This window comes from Rhinichthys klamathensis, unplaced genomic scaffold (assembly GCF_029890125.1).
Source record: "Rhinichthys klamathensis goyatoka isolate OS25496 unplaced genomic scaffold, OSU_Roscu_1.1 h1tg000035l_1, whole genome shotgun sequence".
NCBI lineage: Eukaryota > Metazoa > Chordata > Actinopteri > Cypriniformes > Leuciscidae > Rhinichthys > Rhinichthys klamathensis.
Window position 1 is genome coordinate 4198474 of NW_026606583.1, and position 18653 is coordinate 4217126.

Sequence of the window (18653 nt, forward strand, 5' to 3'; positions counted from 1 at the left end):
TACTGTGCAGACACACATTTGTTTTTTTGCTGTAAATTACTGGCTACAAATAGAATGAAACCATTAAAAACTTAAGAGGGAATTAGAAACCAAAAACTCAACCTTAAACGTAAACTACAGATTATTTTCTTAGCTCTATCTTCACTTTTGATCTAATCAGGTAGCTCAGGTTTTATTTCACTCTCTTGTGCATCACATGTTGGCATAGTGTACTAAACTAGAGGCAGTGACTTCTTGAATTTTGTCGTTCAAAATGTTTGAAAGTATGTATGCTTTCATCAGGAGATCTTGTCCAATGAGTCCAGTGGCCACACCATATCCTACTACTTTCTCATTCAAGTTAATTCAATCAAATATAAATTTTCCCAGCATGGACCTTATATTTTGTGTGCAATCTGCAGGCTCTTTATTCCGGTCCATTAACAGCTTGCCCCTTTTTCAGGGTCAATGACAAGTTCAATACCGCAACATAACTGTGCAAAACAAGCCAAGTGCACTAATGCGAGCATGTCAAATAGAAAAAAGGAGAAAAAAAAACTAGAGAATAGAATCCCTTTAATATGTTTACCACTATTCGGTAGGGTAATTGCCCAACAACAACAACAATAAAATAGACTGTTGTTTGTCACAACCACCACAATTAATCCACTAACACTTCCTCTGATCTCCACTAGGGGTCCTCACTGCATATGTTCTGTCTCCATCCATTGCAACAGCTGTTCAAAAAGTTTCACAACTAAAACCATCATGTGAAAATAAATGTGTAAATTACATCTGAAAAGCATCTCTTTGCTTAGCAGGAATAACGTTCGCTTGAAACAACTTGATAGCCATAATGGAAGCCGAGTGAAGTTGCCTGAGGTTGGCCTCTACTGAATCAGCAGCGGTGGGAATAACGCAGGAAATATGGAAATAGATCAGAGGATGATGTTCATAACCGACCGACCCTATGAGAAATATGATATGGGGTGGATATGTGCATCTGACTGTTCTGACACAACCGGTCTCATCTTCTCCAAATTAGCTCTCACTAAGTGCTGTGAGCTCCCAGTCCATTAGACGGTACGCTTGCAAATAAAGCCTCAAAAATGACAGGCATTTTCATACAAGCCCATTTCAAATCAGGTTAAAAACCAAATGAAATGCCATTTGCAGCTCACTTAACTTCCATAATGTGAAATATATTTTTCCGCAAAACAGGAGGAAAAAAAAAATAGGGGAAGGCTTCACGAATAAGAGGGATTGCTGAAAAATCCCTTTTAATAAAATAAAATAGTTTCAGAGGTGGAGCAAGTTATTGCATTTTGATTAAATATAATGATTTGTTTTTAATTTAGAAAAACCAGGAATCGGAAATGTCCATAAAAGGAAGCACATAGGTCAACTTTAATCTTAAGTTGACTTTAAATGCTTTACTTCCATTCAAAAAGTATTCCTAAAGCAAGCTGAACAACTCAAAACAGATGCTTTGTTTGGATGTGCATTTGATTGTTCTCAGTTAACAGCCCATTAGGCATGTGCCAGCAGCAAACGATCCATCGAGCACATAATTGATGTCAGCGCTTGCTTTCGTAAACATGGTCAGTGGCCAGCTGTGATTGAAGCGCTGTATAAGTAGTGTGCAAGGAAGTTTTTACCCTTGAAGGGCTTTTTCTCCAAACCAGTCTCCTTTCCCTAATGCCCGAAGATAGACAGGGGTCCCATTGGGTGGATCTTCTCGAGTTACGTTCACCTGCAATTACAGATTATTGATCATTAAAGGAGTAGTTCACTTTAAAATGAAAATTACCCTGTGATTTACTCACCCTCAAGCCATCCTAGGTGTATATGACATTCTTCTTTCAGACGGATACAATCGGAGTTATATTACTAAATGTCCTGGCTCTTCCAAGCTTGATAATGGCAGTGGATTGCAACCAACAGATTGAAACTCAAAAAAGTGCATCCATCCATCATAAACGAACTCCAAACGGCTCCGATGGGTTAATAAAGGCCTTCTGAAGCAAAGCGATAAGTATGTGTACGAAAAATATTCATATTTAACACGTTACAAAGTAAAATTCTAGCTTCCGGCCAAACGCAACCTACTAATGCGCAATTTATGATGTTTGAAGTAGCGTAGTGCGTCATGGCGTATAGCGTAAATATCAGCAGTACGTCGCATTACTTGGATAAGTTGCGCTTTACACTTGTCAGATCTGTATGTTTGTTTAGCCGGAAGCTAGTTATTTGACTTTATAACGTTTTAAATTTGAATATTTTTCTTACACAAACTAAAGACCAAACTTATTTTAACAAACGAACACTTAAACTTACATTAGCGTGAAAAAAACTACCTAAAATGACAAAAAACATCTTTGGAAAAAATTCATTTGAAATGTAATTTGATTGTTTAGTTTCCACCGTGTTCATTACACTTCATGGGGAGGCGGGCTTCATGACCTATACTGGGACCAGCTACCGAGGGGCGATCGAGACACTTTGACACTTCACTTTTCAGGGCTTGTGCAGCACGCTTGGTTGCAATCCACTGCCATTGTAAAGCTTAGAAGAGCCAGGACATTTATTAATATTACTCCGATTGTATTCGTCTGGAAGAAGAAATTCCTAGGAAGGCTTGAGGGTGAATAAATCATGGGCTAATTTTCATTTTAAAGTGAACTAATCCTTTAAAAGACTGAAGAATCCTCTGATTTGTTTCTAAAATGTCAATTATTTTTCATTCACATGTGTTAAAAGTCAGCATTTATCACACTAATGATAGCAACAATAGAGATTAGTGTATTTGAATGAAGGCTATCAGATTTAACGGACAGTTCGTACAAAAATTACAATTTTGAAAGAGCAAACACAGCACATTCTGTACAATAATTCATAGTGACCACATCTGTCAAGCTTCAAAGAGACAATAAAACTCCATAACAGTATCATAAAATAGTCTACATGACTTATATTCTAAGACCTCTTAAGTCAGTAAATAGCTCTATGTACGGAACAGACTGAACTTTATGAAGTTATGATTCACTGAACTGTAGCTCTCAAATCCAAAATCCAAAAGGCAACCTCTCTACCTACATTTTCTACCTAGTGGTAGTAAAACCAAAAAGTTTTATTCATTTTCACACAAATAATTAGGCAGATAATGGATTAATAAATACTTACTTGTGTGCATTTGCAATGTTTGTAGTCCGTGTTAGAAATAATTTATTAATTGGAGGGGAAGATTGCCAGTAAATAATGACTTAAATGTCACTCAGTTCTTTACAAAACCTCATTTCTGAAGACTTGGAATATAGCATACGACTCATATGGACTACTTATATGATACTGTTTCTGTCATTTTTGGAGCTTAGACATGGTCACTATTGTTAAAAGGAAAACAGCTGCATTAAGATCCTTCAAAACTTTAGAAAATCCTTCAAATCATTACTTCCTTTTGACTTGCAAGTGAAAAAGCTGCATGAAGGTTTAGAACGACATGAGGGTGAGTAAATGATGACAGGATTTTCATTTTGGGGTGAGTTCGTGCATGCAATCTCTTTGGTATTCTATCTCTGTGACAGAAAATATCTTACCTTTCCTTTGCTAATGATAAAGAATGTGTCCCCTCTGGCACCTTGTCTAATAATGTACTCTCCATCACTGTAGTGAGTCTGAGAAACAAGATAAAGCGAGAGAGGCAAAGAGAGAGAATTACTAAAGTGACATTTTTTTCCCTTCATGGTCCAATTTTCACAATGTTACTCCATCACAATCATCCTCAAGCCATCATGAAGACGGTGCCTCAATCACACAACAGATCGCTTCAGGGTTGCAACACCAGAACAAGAACAGAAGTCCTCTAAGCAGTAATCCATGCTACCGGCAAACCACAGTGGCCCCCATTGCATAAGTCTACAGAGCTCTAAATAAACCTCAAATGTTTAGACTACTAATACTTAGGGATCTGTACAAATGTACGATTCTACTACGATTATGAAAGATACTTCAAACTGTGTGTCTTGATGAGGAGAGGTGTGTTGTTACTTGTCTAAGCACTTGGAGTTCAGATTATAGAGAGCAGTATATCACAGATGCTTGGAGATGCAATCTATTGACTTGAGCCAATACACCACCTAGAATCACCTAGAACACCCTGAACTGCACAGCAATGTGATGAATCCTCTCAGAACACCATAGCAACCGCATAAGCAATGCCCTGGAAACCACCCAGAACATCCATGGCAGCTTTTCAAGCACCACTAACATTTTCTTTAACAAAATGTAAAATATTATTTTGTTCCAAAATGTGTTTTATGCAATTCATAACATAACACAAGTATACTTTTTTTACAGCCAGTTTGACATCAGGTCAAGCACTTTAATGGTGGAGCAACAGTGTAAAAAAATCCTTAAATTAAAATTAAATCCCTGATTATTACAATTAATGGCAACAATAATTTTTGGAAATGTAAACTGGCACTTAAAGGCAAAATATAAATAACTGTTTTAAAACTTTTTTTGGTGAAAAATTATAACATTATTTTAACTTTTGCACAGTACAGTACACACACACACACACACACACACACACACACACACACACATATATATATATATATATATATATATATATATATATATATATACTGTATATATACTGTATATATATATATATATATATATATATATATATATATATATATACTGTATATATATTCTGTAAGAACTGTACTGCTCATTTTTAGTTCATGTTAGTTAATGAGACCTTATTGTAAAGTATTACCAGTAATAACAACAATAATAATTTATATTATAAACAATAATTGATAAATAAAACATTTTTTTTTACCAAATATATTTTTAATCACATTAGAAGATTAAACAATTTACTATAAGGGGATTGAATCAGGTGGAGCATAAATAAGAAATACACTTGCAAAAAAAAAGAAGCAGAGAGTGCTACACGTGTTTCTTTACATAGCAACTGGTGCTCATAGGATGAACTGGAGGTAAACATCAAATTATGTAGACGAAATACTCCATGGTACTCACGTGGTAAAGTAAACAGCCTTTAATGAACTGGGCTAAATCATTAAAACTAGTTAAAAGAAAATCTACGGGTTTCTACTTTTAACTGGTTTTAATGATTTAGCCAAGTTCATTAAAGGCTGTTTACTTTACCACATGAGTGCCTTGGAGTATTTTGTCTGCATAAATCATCATGAGAGTCACAAATGATTTGCTCTTATCATCCGATCGTGGTTGTATCTCTACTCGATCTTAGTGCTGCATTTGATACCGTTGACCACAACATTCTTTTAAATAGACTTGAAAATGATGTTGTCATTAGTGGAATTGCATTAGCATGGTTTAAATCCTACTTATCTGACCGTTATCAGTTTGTAGCAGTAAATGAAGAGATGTCTTATCGATCAAAAGTTCAGTATGGCGTACCACAAGGCTCAGTACTAGGACCGTTGCTGTTCACTCTGTACATGCTACCCTTAGGAGATATCATTAGGAAGCATGGCATTAGTTTTCACTGTTATGCTGATGATACTCAGCTCTATATTTCTTCACGCCCTGATGAAACTTACCAATTCACAAAATTAACGGAATGCATAGCTGATATTAAAAACTGGATGACTAGTAATTTCCTACTTTCCTAAAAAACAAAGATTCTAATGGGCTCTATGCACGGCGGTATTTCCGGTGAAGGTCTAAGGATGCTGGATTACTTCCGCCGATCGTAGAGTCCAATGCTATTCATTGGTTTCAGTCACGTGACTTTTTTGTTGTGGCCGCCATCTTTAGGACCATTGCGTTAAATCGCATAATCTCTCCCTGGTGATCGGAAAGATGTTGCACACTTAAATAGCACAGATGAAAAGCAACGGTATTTAAATAAAATAGATACTTTAGGTATAGATCCGTATTTACTGTTAAACGAACTGCTGACTCCACTAAAGTCTAGTAAAAACTTGCCAAATTTTACGTTTGCTGACATTTACATCTAACGTTACCTCGTCCACAATCCCTCTCCATGTCCCCACCACTTTTGAAACATCTCGCGGCACGGATGTACCAATACACATAAATAAAAGTAAAATAAGAGGTGATCTAGCACGCTGAAATGTGTTGTTTTTTAAATCAAGTGATCAAAGTGCTTGTTGACTCTGGATCAGTGGTGCAGAAACAGTGTTCTCTCGTGACTCGCGCACACCGCACAGTCTTCACACGGACGCGCGCTTTAATGAAATCACAAAATAAAATGCACACAAATGTGTTCCTGACTGATATACAACCACTGATAAACACAATCGATTTTAATAAGGGTTTTTTAATATAAAAGGGTACGAGGGCGGATTAGAACCCAGAACCTCTGACACGCTTGGCAAAAGTTCCGCCACTGGACCATCAAAGTACATAAAATAGTCAGATGTTGAATGTCATTAAACAACAAATTAAATTCAATGGACTATTTACATTGATTGTTTTGTATAACTGGACTATTTGTGCTCTATTGTTGGTCAAGGCCAAACTTAATTCCTTTGGGTAGTAGGTGTTTCAGTCATCCAAAGCCAATGACCCGGGGCCGGGTCACTAAAATCTTCTTAAGAAAGAGGCTAAGAAAATTCTTAATATAAATACTAAGAAGTTTGTGAGAAAAGTCCCCTGTAGGCAATAATTGTATCTCTTAAAACTCCTCTTTGATCACCAAAATTACATATTTAAATGATTTTCCTTGGAAAAAAGTTATTCTTTCCTTAAAATAGCTTGAATGCAACTCTACACCCTTGCCTCATTTAATATAAGCGGTTCTTTGAATATGCAAATTAGCCCCGCCTCCACTCACTCACAGCAGCTCAGAGATCCACTCGTTGACAATCACACGTTGTCGTGATTGGTTACAAGGTAGTTTGTGACGTCAGAAACACCAGCGATTTCAAAAACCGCGTTTTTGAGGATGTCTTTGTTTCACTGCAGTTTTAAGGAGAAAATACTCAGCAATGGTGCTGACTTAAGAATCTGCACATGGTTTGTCTTAAAGCATATTAAAAACACCACATATACATATAAACAACATTAAAAGCTTTATTTTCACCACAGGGGGTCAAATATCAAATATTTTCTTAAGGACATCTTGATTGACAGGCTTTGGTATTATTTGATTGAAAGAGGGCTATTGCTGAAGACACACTGAATGAAAAACACCTCCAAGCCCGTCTTTTTCCGCTGCCTGCAGATTACCGTAGTTATCATAATAAGCACACAGACTATTTTTGTCGCTACTGGCTTGAGTTAATTACTGTTTTTAGTAATTACGTTGTGTTTTTAATGCACCGTGTCAAGTTAAAATAGCTATTTTAACAGAGCAATAAGAGGTTATTTCCATTCATTGCACTCCGTCTTTCTTGCGCTCTCTCTAGAGTGAATGTGTCCGGTATCTGTGTTCTCTAGTTCTAGTTAGAGTGAACGCATACTGTATTTCCATACCTCCGTGTACCCTGCTCATCAGCACGTTTCATGCTATGCAGACTTAGACACACGTCAGTCACTGAGCACCGAAACAGCCGCCGCCTTGTACAGTTCCTCCTGAACCAAAACAACAAGCTTTTACTGCATTATAACTACTGTAATTTGGAAGAGATGCAAACCCGTGACGTTTAGACGTTTTTGTAATGTTATGTGCTTTGAGACATGTTTAATGCCGTCTCTCACAATGCTTTTGTTTGCTCCCTGCTGTGTGTGTTCGTGTGTTTTGAAGGAGACGTGGCTTTGGAGACGCTCTGAAGTGAGGGTGGGATCTTATGCTTTCAATGCTAGTTCGCTATTGCTAGCCTATACGAAAATTGCCTACCCTACCTTTAATGTTTAAACAACCCAATAAATTCATTAAACATCTTACCTTTGGGGATTTGGGGACAGGTTGGAGCTGACCCAAGCTTAAATAAATCATTTACTTCAGGAATATTCTTTTCAATAATATGAATACTTCTTAAATTTTGTCTTTTGAACAATCTTAAGAAATGCTTAAGAAAGGTTTGTTGGGAATACAAAAAAATAAGAAGGAAAAAGCAGGTGAGAAGAATTTCGTAAATTCAGTCCTTAGACATCAAGTCCCAACACATTTCTCATAATTTCCGAGATCAAACCCAGTCCATGAAGTCCTGAAACTTTGAGAAACCCTAAAAGATCTGATTTGAGATCAGAAGAAGCTCACATTAGTTCCTCAGTTTCTAGACACATAATGCTCCTGCAGCTTTGCACAGGCTATCGCTGAGCTCACCTTGAGGAAGTAAGGATTGAATTTGCCTCTCTTTTGTACTGGTAGGATGTATTGTTAAATACCACCTCTCTATGGCATTTGTGGTTTGCTGAAAGTAATTCTGACTCATCCAGCAGTTAAGCACAAATGAAAAGCACATTTATAATAGTGTGCATACAATGGACGTCACAGGGCAAGGCATTCCAGAGGGTTTAAAAGCAGAAATGTGAAATTCTTACATATTTATTTTTGTAAACTATGAATATAATTATCTCTGCAAAGTTTATTTGCAGAATTTTAATTTAAAATGTCCTTGGCCTTAAATTGTCCTACTTTTATTGGTGGGTGAATTCTGGAAAATTCCTATCTGTGGAGTTTTACTAAAACATGCCAATGTCAGAACAGATTCACTTTTGCTTCATTATATACTGTGCACTGTATACAAATGCACAAAATCTCTGGATGACCTACAAAATATGCAGTAACAGAGCTGACTGTGTGGAACACATTATCCCAAATGTTCAATGCACTCAAAAATGCACACTGGAAGTAATATCAGCTGCAATTTTTAACATCTTGTTCTTGACATTATCCGATTGGACATGTTAAAACAAAATTGGATAAAAAATTGTGAAATAACCATTTTGATCATAACTAGATGCCACTTAACAACAAATGTACTAAGGTTATTGACAATAATGTTGTAATAATACTATCTGAAACATTTATTGCTGCATAATCCCTACTGATTTACTATTTTAACTGCTGCGGTTCTTCTCCAGAAATCCCCCCTCTTTCCACTCTTTGCCCTACATTATTTTATTCCTACCATAAGACCTTATATATCTGATGGAAAAATCTGACTTTCTGACCCATGTTGCTCCAAGTAGAACAGTGCAGTGTAGGAATGCTTGCCAATTCCAGCACTTCACAAGTATGTCTGGGATAAAGCCCAGGCACAGCTAGTTGCCATAGACAAAGGGCAATAGAGTGCAATGTGGACTGCCCACTTTTTAAGCAGTCTTGGTTTCAGAGGTGTTTTTCCCTTTCATTTTCCTAATAAGCATTTCAAAAAAAAAAGTTCTAAACCACACACCAAAGCAACCAGATAAAAAAAAAAAAAAAAAAAAATGACGTGAAAATTCAGACTAAAAGAAATGAACGAATCTTTTTTCGAGTCATTGACTCGTTCATCAAAATGAACGACTCGAAAAAAGATTCGTTCATTTTGATGAACGAGTTCGAACAGGAGAGTTCGCAAGGCGAGCATTTGTGCCTATAAAACTTTAACTTTTTTATTTATTTTTGAAATGACAGATCGTTTCTCTAGATAAGACCCTTATTCATCGTCTGGTATCGTTTAAAGCCCTTTGAAGCTGTACTGAAACGGTCATTTAGACCTTGAACCGTTTGGCTACCATTGAAGTCCATTATATGGAGAAAAATCCTGGAATGTTTTCATCAAAAACATTCATTTCTTTTCGACTGAAGAAAGAAAGACATGGACATCTTGGATGACATGGGGGTGAGTAAATTATCAGCAAAAGTTTTTTAAAAAGTGAACTAATCCTTTAACTAACTGTATTTTTCTATGTACATTTCTGAAATGCACTTTCTGTAAAGCTGCTTTGAAACAATATGTATTGTGAAAAGCGCTACAAATAAATTTGAATTGAATTGAATAATACTTGAGTCATTACTAGTTGGTTGCATGATCTTTTCTTTAATAATAATTATACATTTTGCATTAGTCACATTAATTATGAACCTGTATATAGTAGTTCTCTAGGTAAGAAAAAAATAGTTGTTACAGATTAGCTAATAGTGAAATACCACATTCAACTGAGCACTATTACTTACTAATTAGTTAATCAGGAGTTTCTAGAATGTGAAGTTCATTACTCATTTGTTTCTGTGTAGTTATTCATTAATGACGGAACAGTATTATAAAGTGTTACCAATATATGTTGTTTATGAGTGTAGGGGAGTCTTAAAGGTGCTGTATGTAAAATTGACAGCTAGTGGTTGAAGTGGGCATTGCAGTCCAAATTCAAAATATTGGAGAGAGTCTCCTGAGACTCGACGCTCAAAAAACAAGAACAGACGTTCCAACAAGGAGCGCACATTTCAAAGTAGAATAACTGGTTATCGCATTGTTTTCCGTAGTACAAGTATTTGAACTTATAATGCTTCCTAAATGTCTGCAAACATATTATGGTATTTTGATGCTTTAGTACAGTCAAAAAGAATAACAAAGCACCTTTAAATCACTGTGAGTGGGTGGTCAATACTGAGCTCTTATTAGATTGGTGGATTGGTCTAGACTGTGTAGTTATTCACAGATAATTCAGACATTTCTTAAAAGTTATTTTGTGACAGAAAAGCTTTTATAACTTTAGATTTCATGATTTATATATTGTGACTTTTACATTGGGAATGTCACTGTGGATGTTTTGTCTACTTTTTCAAATTCCCCACAATACTGTCAATTATCTCTGGAACACTGTGCTTTATTTGTTGAAAAGTTCAACAATTGAGGCTCTGGACGCCTCTTTTCTGGAATGTCTGTGCAGGTATTTCTGAGCCACTACAGATAAAGACATCGGGGTTTGGTTAAAAGTTATTAGATGCCAAAGGAAAAATCAATGACTAATTGCACTAAGCACTTTACTAAAGTTCACATTAAAGTCTTTAAAAACTTTCCTGAGTTCGAATACACTGCCTCTCTGAGGGTGATCAATGTGAGACAGACATTGTTAGTGATACTAGGATGTCTTTGAAAAACAGTTTATCTGAAATATCTTTATCCTCAAAGAATAAAATGCTCTAATCACAAAGATATTTCCAAACAACATTTTGATGTTTCAGGGCCTTGATCATTATCTTAATGATTATGCTGTGAAACGAGAGACTTTTCAGTGGAACTCTTATTTTCATTTCACCTTGTGTCTATGTTCTTGTGTTCCCCTATAGAGGACATTATCATCAAGCATCCATTTGGTTTCATTTTTAAAAAATGAAAAGCTATTTACTTTAATTTCCTGCTTCAAATGGGTTTCAGAAGAGCCATCAATTATAGAGCCATAGATCTTTAAAATGGAGCATCACGCTGAGCGATTCTCTGTGATGACCATCTCCACACTGAACAGTATAATATGATACCACAAGTTTGTTTCACCATCAGGCTGACAGAGCACGAAAATATATTCAACGTGCCAAGAACTTTGGCAATGCAGCACGTCCTACACATCCACTTGCTTGGTTCAGAAGGTATTGGAGTGGAGACAATAACTAATACTGTGGCTGTATTACTGTACTAGCTACACACTTCTTTGCATACATAATTTCAGACATTTGAGTCTAAACAGTTGAATCATGACATCTAGCTTGTTATTGAATATGGCAATGTTAATGTATTTGGTCTTGGCGGACTATCTGCTACACTGTTGCTGCAGAGCAAGTATAGACTTGCTATACTGCCGATAGATACTCAGACATGCTGCCGTGAGCATGTTACATATTCTGCTGATGCTGCATAAATATACGTATATAAGTCCCGTAGAAGATAGGCAGGTGGAGCTGGGGGAGGTGGAGGTTCTCAAGAGGAAGTCTGGTAGCGTGCTGTAGGACTAGCTTACAGCAAACAATTAAACAGATTATTTAAATGTTAAGCAAGCAATCTCATTGGCTGAAGGATCAGCAGAGGCCAATCAGCTTGTGCCATGCGGTGATGATGTGATTGCTTATAGACTGCATGTAGAGTTTCATGACTGAACTTGATATTAATAATAATGCACAATTTACAGAAAAGATTTATTTACATTTGTCAAATTAATAGAAGTCAATATTTTTAGATAATAGTTTACACGTTTTTAGTTGTCATAGTATAAATGGGTCTTTATGCATTTAAACGGCTGCTTATTTGTATTTTAGGAAGGGTGTCCCTCACAAGGGGATCATAACAGTTAGGGGTTCAAGGCACCAACATATATATTCCAATAGGAGATTCTTAAAGATACTTTAAAAATACTGTAGTGCACAACACAAGTTTTTAAAAAAGACTGCAGTGATGCATTTAGTCTGTTGTTATAGTCGTGTGTACTATTGGGTCAACTGAATTCAGTCGAATACTATTGAATCATCTTCACTGGTCTAAAATGACTCGGTCTCAACTGCCATGACTTTGTGCGGTCATTAGCAAAAATAAATCAATAATAATAATTTAAAAAAGGATCCATTTAAACCAAATTGCAAGAGAGAAGTTGGAAAATTGTCAGGTTTTTGGAACAAAAATGTCCAGGCTTTTTTAACAATGCATCTTTTGTGAACAACTCCTCATTCTGTGCTGTCAGAGTGGATTGGTGAGGCACGACGACTGTCATTTATATCTCACAATTCAGACTTCTATCCTTGCAATTCCAAAAAGTTTACCACTCACAAGTGTGAGAAAAGTCAGCATTGTGAGATGAAAAATAACAAATACCTTTTTTTTTTCTTTTTTTTTTTTACCCGGGAAGCAAGCTTTCATATGAAATGCTCTATTGGCAGGAAAATTCCTTAATGGCTTATTTATAGCTTACAGAGTTGGGACAACTTTTTTTTTTTTTTTTTTTTTTTTTTTTTGCATTGTGTGTTAAAGCTCCAGTCCGTAACTTTTTTAAGTTAAAAATAATCCAAAATAATTATATTAAAAAAAACTTATTCTGCCAGTGGTCAAAACTATCTGCTTGCCATAGCTAGATTCAAAACGGTTAGCTTGTAATAATGATTTTAATTCCAGTGGTACTGGTGGGTTTCCGCGGGAAATTCGAGCATGTCTTTGCGTCATTACGTCACACCCGTACACATAAAGAAGGAGTTTCGGCTAGCCGGCTATACTGCGCGTGACGAGATGTTTAGATGTATAGGCTTTTCTCGCAGCACTTTGCATGATTAAACTTATGGCGGATCCAGAAAGATCCAAACAACAATCATCAGTGTCAACTGGAGATTCAGCAGTTATAAAACCCAAAAGACTTCATACTTCGGATTTAAGGTGGCTAGAGAAAGAGAAAGAAACCGTCTCATGCGAACACAAGGATTTAACATCGGCGGGGCTTTTGAAAAGTGCATGAACTCCGTGTTTTGAAGGGGTTCGAAACGGAAGAAGAGACGGCTTTTTTCCGCTGAACAAGTAAGACATTTCAATAGTTCAATCGTGTAACAGTAACACACAGTTATGGAGTTTCCTTTGTTGTGCCTTTCTCGTTTTGCTATTATGGAGAATTTGAATTCTGAACTACGCAGGTAGCTGCTAACCATAAAACACATTAAATTTAACATTAGTCACGCAATGCTGATGTTGTTAACATGAACAATTTGAGAACAAAGTAGGCTATAATTTGCACGGTTGCTGTAAATCGTGTTGATTAAATCTAACGAAGCTTATCATGTCGAATGCTTTTTCCCCCTTAGTTGGTCAGAACAAAAATGGATTTTACTTACTTGTTCAGAAGACATTTTCTTATGAAAATTCTTATGTTGGTCAAACTTTCAAAAAGTGAATCTGTGATTCTGTATGACAGTATCCACACAGCGCGGTGACTGACAGCAGCACTCGCCTCAAAACACTGTGTTCATCCGCACTGTTTCATGCCGATTTACAACCCACGTAAAGATGATAATTCCGCGAATCACTGCAGTTACAGATTTCGAACAGAGAGATGGCGACAAAGAGGAAAAGATACGGACTGCAGCTTTAATTATTTAACTAAATAAATGAATGGACAAAAAAGTGGTTGCATTTACTACTAAAATAAGCATGAGATAGTAATATCCATAGGGTATGTTTCATCATGAAACATGGAAGATTTAGCAAGATTCAAGCATGTGGTCAGAGATATCCTCTATCCTGAGCCTACAGTGAGTGACCAGTGAAGAGAGCAGAGAACCCGCAGAGACAGAGAGTAAAGTGAGAGAGAGTGATAGTTGGATGAGAAAGACAAGGAAATGAGGGACTAAGAGAATGTAGAGAGAACCGAGTGAGAGATCAAAGCAGAGAACACAGCTCTGTTGTCATCATGTTTAGACAGCATCATGTGACCAGTTGGAAGAGCTCATTAGTTACTCTACCCACAGGTTTAAGCCATGATCATATCCATCAGCTCTGCTTTTAAAAGATGATAGTTAGTTATCAAGAAGGAATTCATCTTATTCTTTGTAAAAAAAAAAAAAAAAACAAAAAAAAAAACCTGAATATATATATATATATATATATATATATGGTGTATTTATTTAGAAACAAATTTACTCAAAAATTGCTAGTCAATAATCACAAAGATATTATTACCATATTTTCTTTTTTTAATATATTTTAAAATGTAATTTATTCCTGTGATGGTAAATTTGAAATCATGTGATTCTTCAGAAATCATTTTAATATGCTGATTTGATGCTCAAGAAACATTTATTATTATTATTATTATTATTATCAAAGTTGTTCCACCTAATATTTTTTGTGAAAACCATGATACACTACATACCATTCAAATGTTTGGGGTAAGCTTAAAAAAAAAAAAAAGCTCCAATAATAATTGATAATTAATTAGCAGCAAATCAGCATATTAGAATGATTTCTGAAGGATCATTTGACACTGAAGACTAAAGAAATTATGCTGAAAATTCAGCTTTGATCAAAGGAATAAATTACATTTTAAAATAAAACAGTTATTTAAAAGCTTCTTTTAACCTTGATGAGAATAAGAGACTTCTTTCAGAATCATAAAAATCTTAATTAATTCATCAATGTCAGTAAACAGGAGATTTTCACACTTAAATCTTACATCTCTTTGCAGAGTAAAAAATAAATAAATAAAAATAAGACAGTAGAAATACAGCTGAGGAAAAAACAGTCAGCCAGAAAGATCTAGAAGCTCTCAGTAGAATACAAAAATATCCAAATTAAAATGTGATGTTTTTCCAGTTTTAAATCTCTGTAATAACTTCTTGTAACACACTGGGAAACACTAAGAAAGCTCAATTATGACTGGGATATGATATGTATTATGTTAGGATGCCAACAGACGCATTGTAAACACAAGCCTATGAAGATATGAATGGCCTTTAGGCATATAAGTTAACATTCAAAAGCGAAGCAGTTTTAAACTCGTTTATGCAATCTTAATTAACCCGGACATCCCAAGGCTACTCTGTTCATTTCATTAATTTCCTAACATTATGAAAATGAACAATAAAATAAAAGAGGTTAATTTTTTGCACATGGTTTCTGGAAGCACTTCTATTCCTAGAAGAAATCATAAACACAATATTTGGCTAATCAAATTAGTTTAAGGGGGTCAGCTATACTCTCACATATGAATTTGCATAATTAATCAAGTTGTGACCCTCCAGTGGATTTGGACGGCATCTTTACTCATGTTTGAGAGAAGAACCACATGCAAATGAGAGTTTTTGTAACCCCCATACTGAGTATGATACTAAAATAACATTGGTTTCCACTATCAATTTATGGAAATTGAATGTCTCCATAAAGACATTCATTTTTATTGATCATAAAATGTGGGATATAGACCGACCATGAGCTCCGAGGATCTTTACTGATGATATGTGCTTCTGTCAATACGTTAATGTGATTTAAACGTCATCTTTTAACACAAAATCGCATTTAATTGCCAAATAACCAATAATCCTCAAGAGAGAGATCCACCAAAGTTGTGGTTACCATTACAATGAAAGCACTGGACCACTCCCATGAAGCACCATTATCTCCCAATTTTCATGGAGAGAAAACAATCAAACAAGACAGATTAAAGTACAATAAGTCAGACAAAAATAATGTAATAAAAACATAAAATACCTTTCCCGGTGAGACCTTTCCTTTGCCTAATGATATTTAATGAAAGCCCAATCAAATGTGTTTAATAGACAATGAAGTCTTAAAGTTAAATGGGTCCTATGAGAAAATACACAGTATTTTATGCAACAGTTAAGTGGCTTACCTCCTCCAGCACATCCGCTAGCTTGCTGAGTATTTCTTCTGAAAGGCCTTGGAATGTCGGAACGCTGTGAAAAAGATGAAGCGCAAATGTGAGGTTTTATGAGCCAACAAAGCTGTTTCCATCAGGTGCCAAAAGATCATATCTAACCAGCAGAAAAACAACTCATGTGTCAGTTTTAAAAGAATGGCTAAAAAAGGGGTCCATCAGTATTATGAAATTAATTAATTCATATCAGAAATTAACTCAGAGATTTGGAAAATTCTATGAAATATATGAAAGATGGTAAATGAACAGGGTAAATGCACGCAAGAAACTGACAAGCACAATTTTGCAATCTCAGAAATAATGCCTTAGGTTGAGGTGTGGGTGGACTTCTCATGAGTTTTCATAAAAAAAAAGCTGCCAATCATTTTAAATAGCTGGGAAAAACCAGTCAGGCAGAAAGACCTTTACTAGAAGAGCTCTCGGTAGAACAAAATAAAAATAAAAAAACCCTCAAAATTAAAATGTGATGTTTTTTCCAGATTTAAATCAACTAGGGAACATTAAAGTCAACATACAAATCAAAATTGACTATTTACCTAAGTTGTTATGCCTCTAAATCTTGAAATGTTCACCAAGTGACGTTGATCCAATGAAACTGATAGAGTTAGAACATAACAAAGGGTAAATATGCCAAAAAAAGATGCATTTGCATTTTTGATTTGCCAGAAAGGCACATGTAGTTCTACATTTCACTGATGAGTGAATGTGGACTTTAACATCTGAAGCTCCTGAGAGGATAGACCACAAATGAAGATTATTTCTGCAGTCACATTCTCAGAGCACACATAGACATCTAAAGCTTCCTTTAAAAGTCAAATCCATGTCTGTCCCTTGACATCATCAGCCATTCGTTTTCCAGTAAAGCTGGTTTGGGGCCTCTAGGAAATGTAATTTGCAAAATGGCATTGTTTTGTGTCGCCAGACGCTTTGGAGTCCATTATTTAATGATAGTTTTTTTTTTTTTAAATGAAACCAAACCTGACCTCTTAGTTCAAGGATTCAATAATTCATTACACATACAACTATAACATTATCTTCTTTCTATTTTCAGATCACAGAAGATAGCTAATGGTACACTGAAAAAATGTGAAAACACATATTGTCCAATCATATTATTTGTGATCTACACACAACACAATTGCGATTCTCTTCTAAACTGGATGAAACTCTCTTCACATCCTGATAGCAATCAATAGTAGAAGTGGTCTAAATATTACAAAATGGAAATATATCTTCTGTGGAAGTCTCAGGACCAAAAATATTTTGTCCAATCATTGCATTCGGTCGAGAATTGCCATTTTTACACTGAAAGAGGAATATCTTGACAATGAATGGTCTGGTAATCATCCACTCAGAACACCCTAGCAACCATCAGAACATCTTAGCAACTGCATAGCGACACCCTGGCAACCACAATTCCCAAAAGCAAGACCCTACCCTAGCACAGTGGTTCTCAACGAAAAGCCGAAATTAACTCAATTTCTTAAAAGATTTCTTGCTGGAATTTATTTTCAAGTAAGTACCATTTCTTTTCATTTGTAAAGCTACAATAGCGTCTTCAGCTAGTCAGCTTGAGATCCTTTCCATCTAAACTATATTTCTTAAGCCTAGTAGTGAATGTTTTATGAGCAGTAGGACAATCTCTTTCTCTTTGGGCAGAACATCAGTTATTAAAAAATTGTTGACCAAATTAGGCATATTGACCATATTAGACAGGCAATTGTCATGATAACAACTTTGTAATGTCATTACTTTAAAAATATCAATGTTTCCAATTAGTCAAAACAACAGCATAAAATATGCACTTACATGCTCAGATGACATGATGCCAGAGATGAGACACAACCTAAATAATGTCCATCCGCAAAATGCATATGCAGCTTTGTTTTTCAACCGCTAGAGGAGCAAAAGTTACATAGTGTACCTTTAAACTAAAAATCAAGATATTTCTTGATTGAACTCACACCCTTATAACTTTTCTCTCTCTTAAGAACAAGGATGCCCAAAGGTCTTGGAAAACCTGGATATATGGGGAAGTCTATTTTTAAAAGTGAGACTTCTAGACCTGAAAAAGTCATGTAAATCAACTAAATCTTATAATGGGCATTTTATAGTGAATTTACATTTATGCCAAACTGTAGAAATTGTGAGTTATATACTGTATATAAATCTGGTAAAATCAGGAACAGCTGTAAAAGTCATGGGGACTTTGAATATTGTTGTGGACAATGGAGGACCTTGGAATGAAAAAGTTGAAAACCACTGCCCTAGCACTCACATTTTCACTCAGAAACACTGTAAAATGTAAAAAATATACTTTCTACTTACAATTCATACTAAAATATGAATGCAATCCATTA

The 18653-nt window shown here is 35.5% G+C and overlaps 1 protein-coding gene across 2 annotated transcripts in view; it reads right to left on the minus strand.

Moving 5' to 3' along the window:
* Nucleotides 1-18653, minus strand: part of prkg1b (protein kinase cGMP-dependent 1b) — a 175240-nt gene that overhangs the window by 41709 nt on the left and 114878 nt on the right. For both annotated transcript variants that reach the window (XM_056245936.1, XM_056245935.1), the window contains exons 5-7: nucleotides 16249-16312; nucleotides 3576-3653; nucleotides 1638-1732 (exon numbers count right to left, since the gene is read on the minus strand). In XM_056245936.1, the coding sequence (XP_056101911.1) occupies nucleotides 1638-1732; nucleotides 3576-3653; nucleotides 16249-16312 (237 nt within the window). The remainder of the gene's footprint in view (nucleotides 1-1637; nucleotides 1733-3575; nucleotides 3654-16248; nucleotides 16313-18653) is intronic.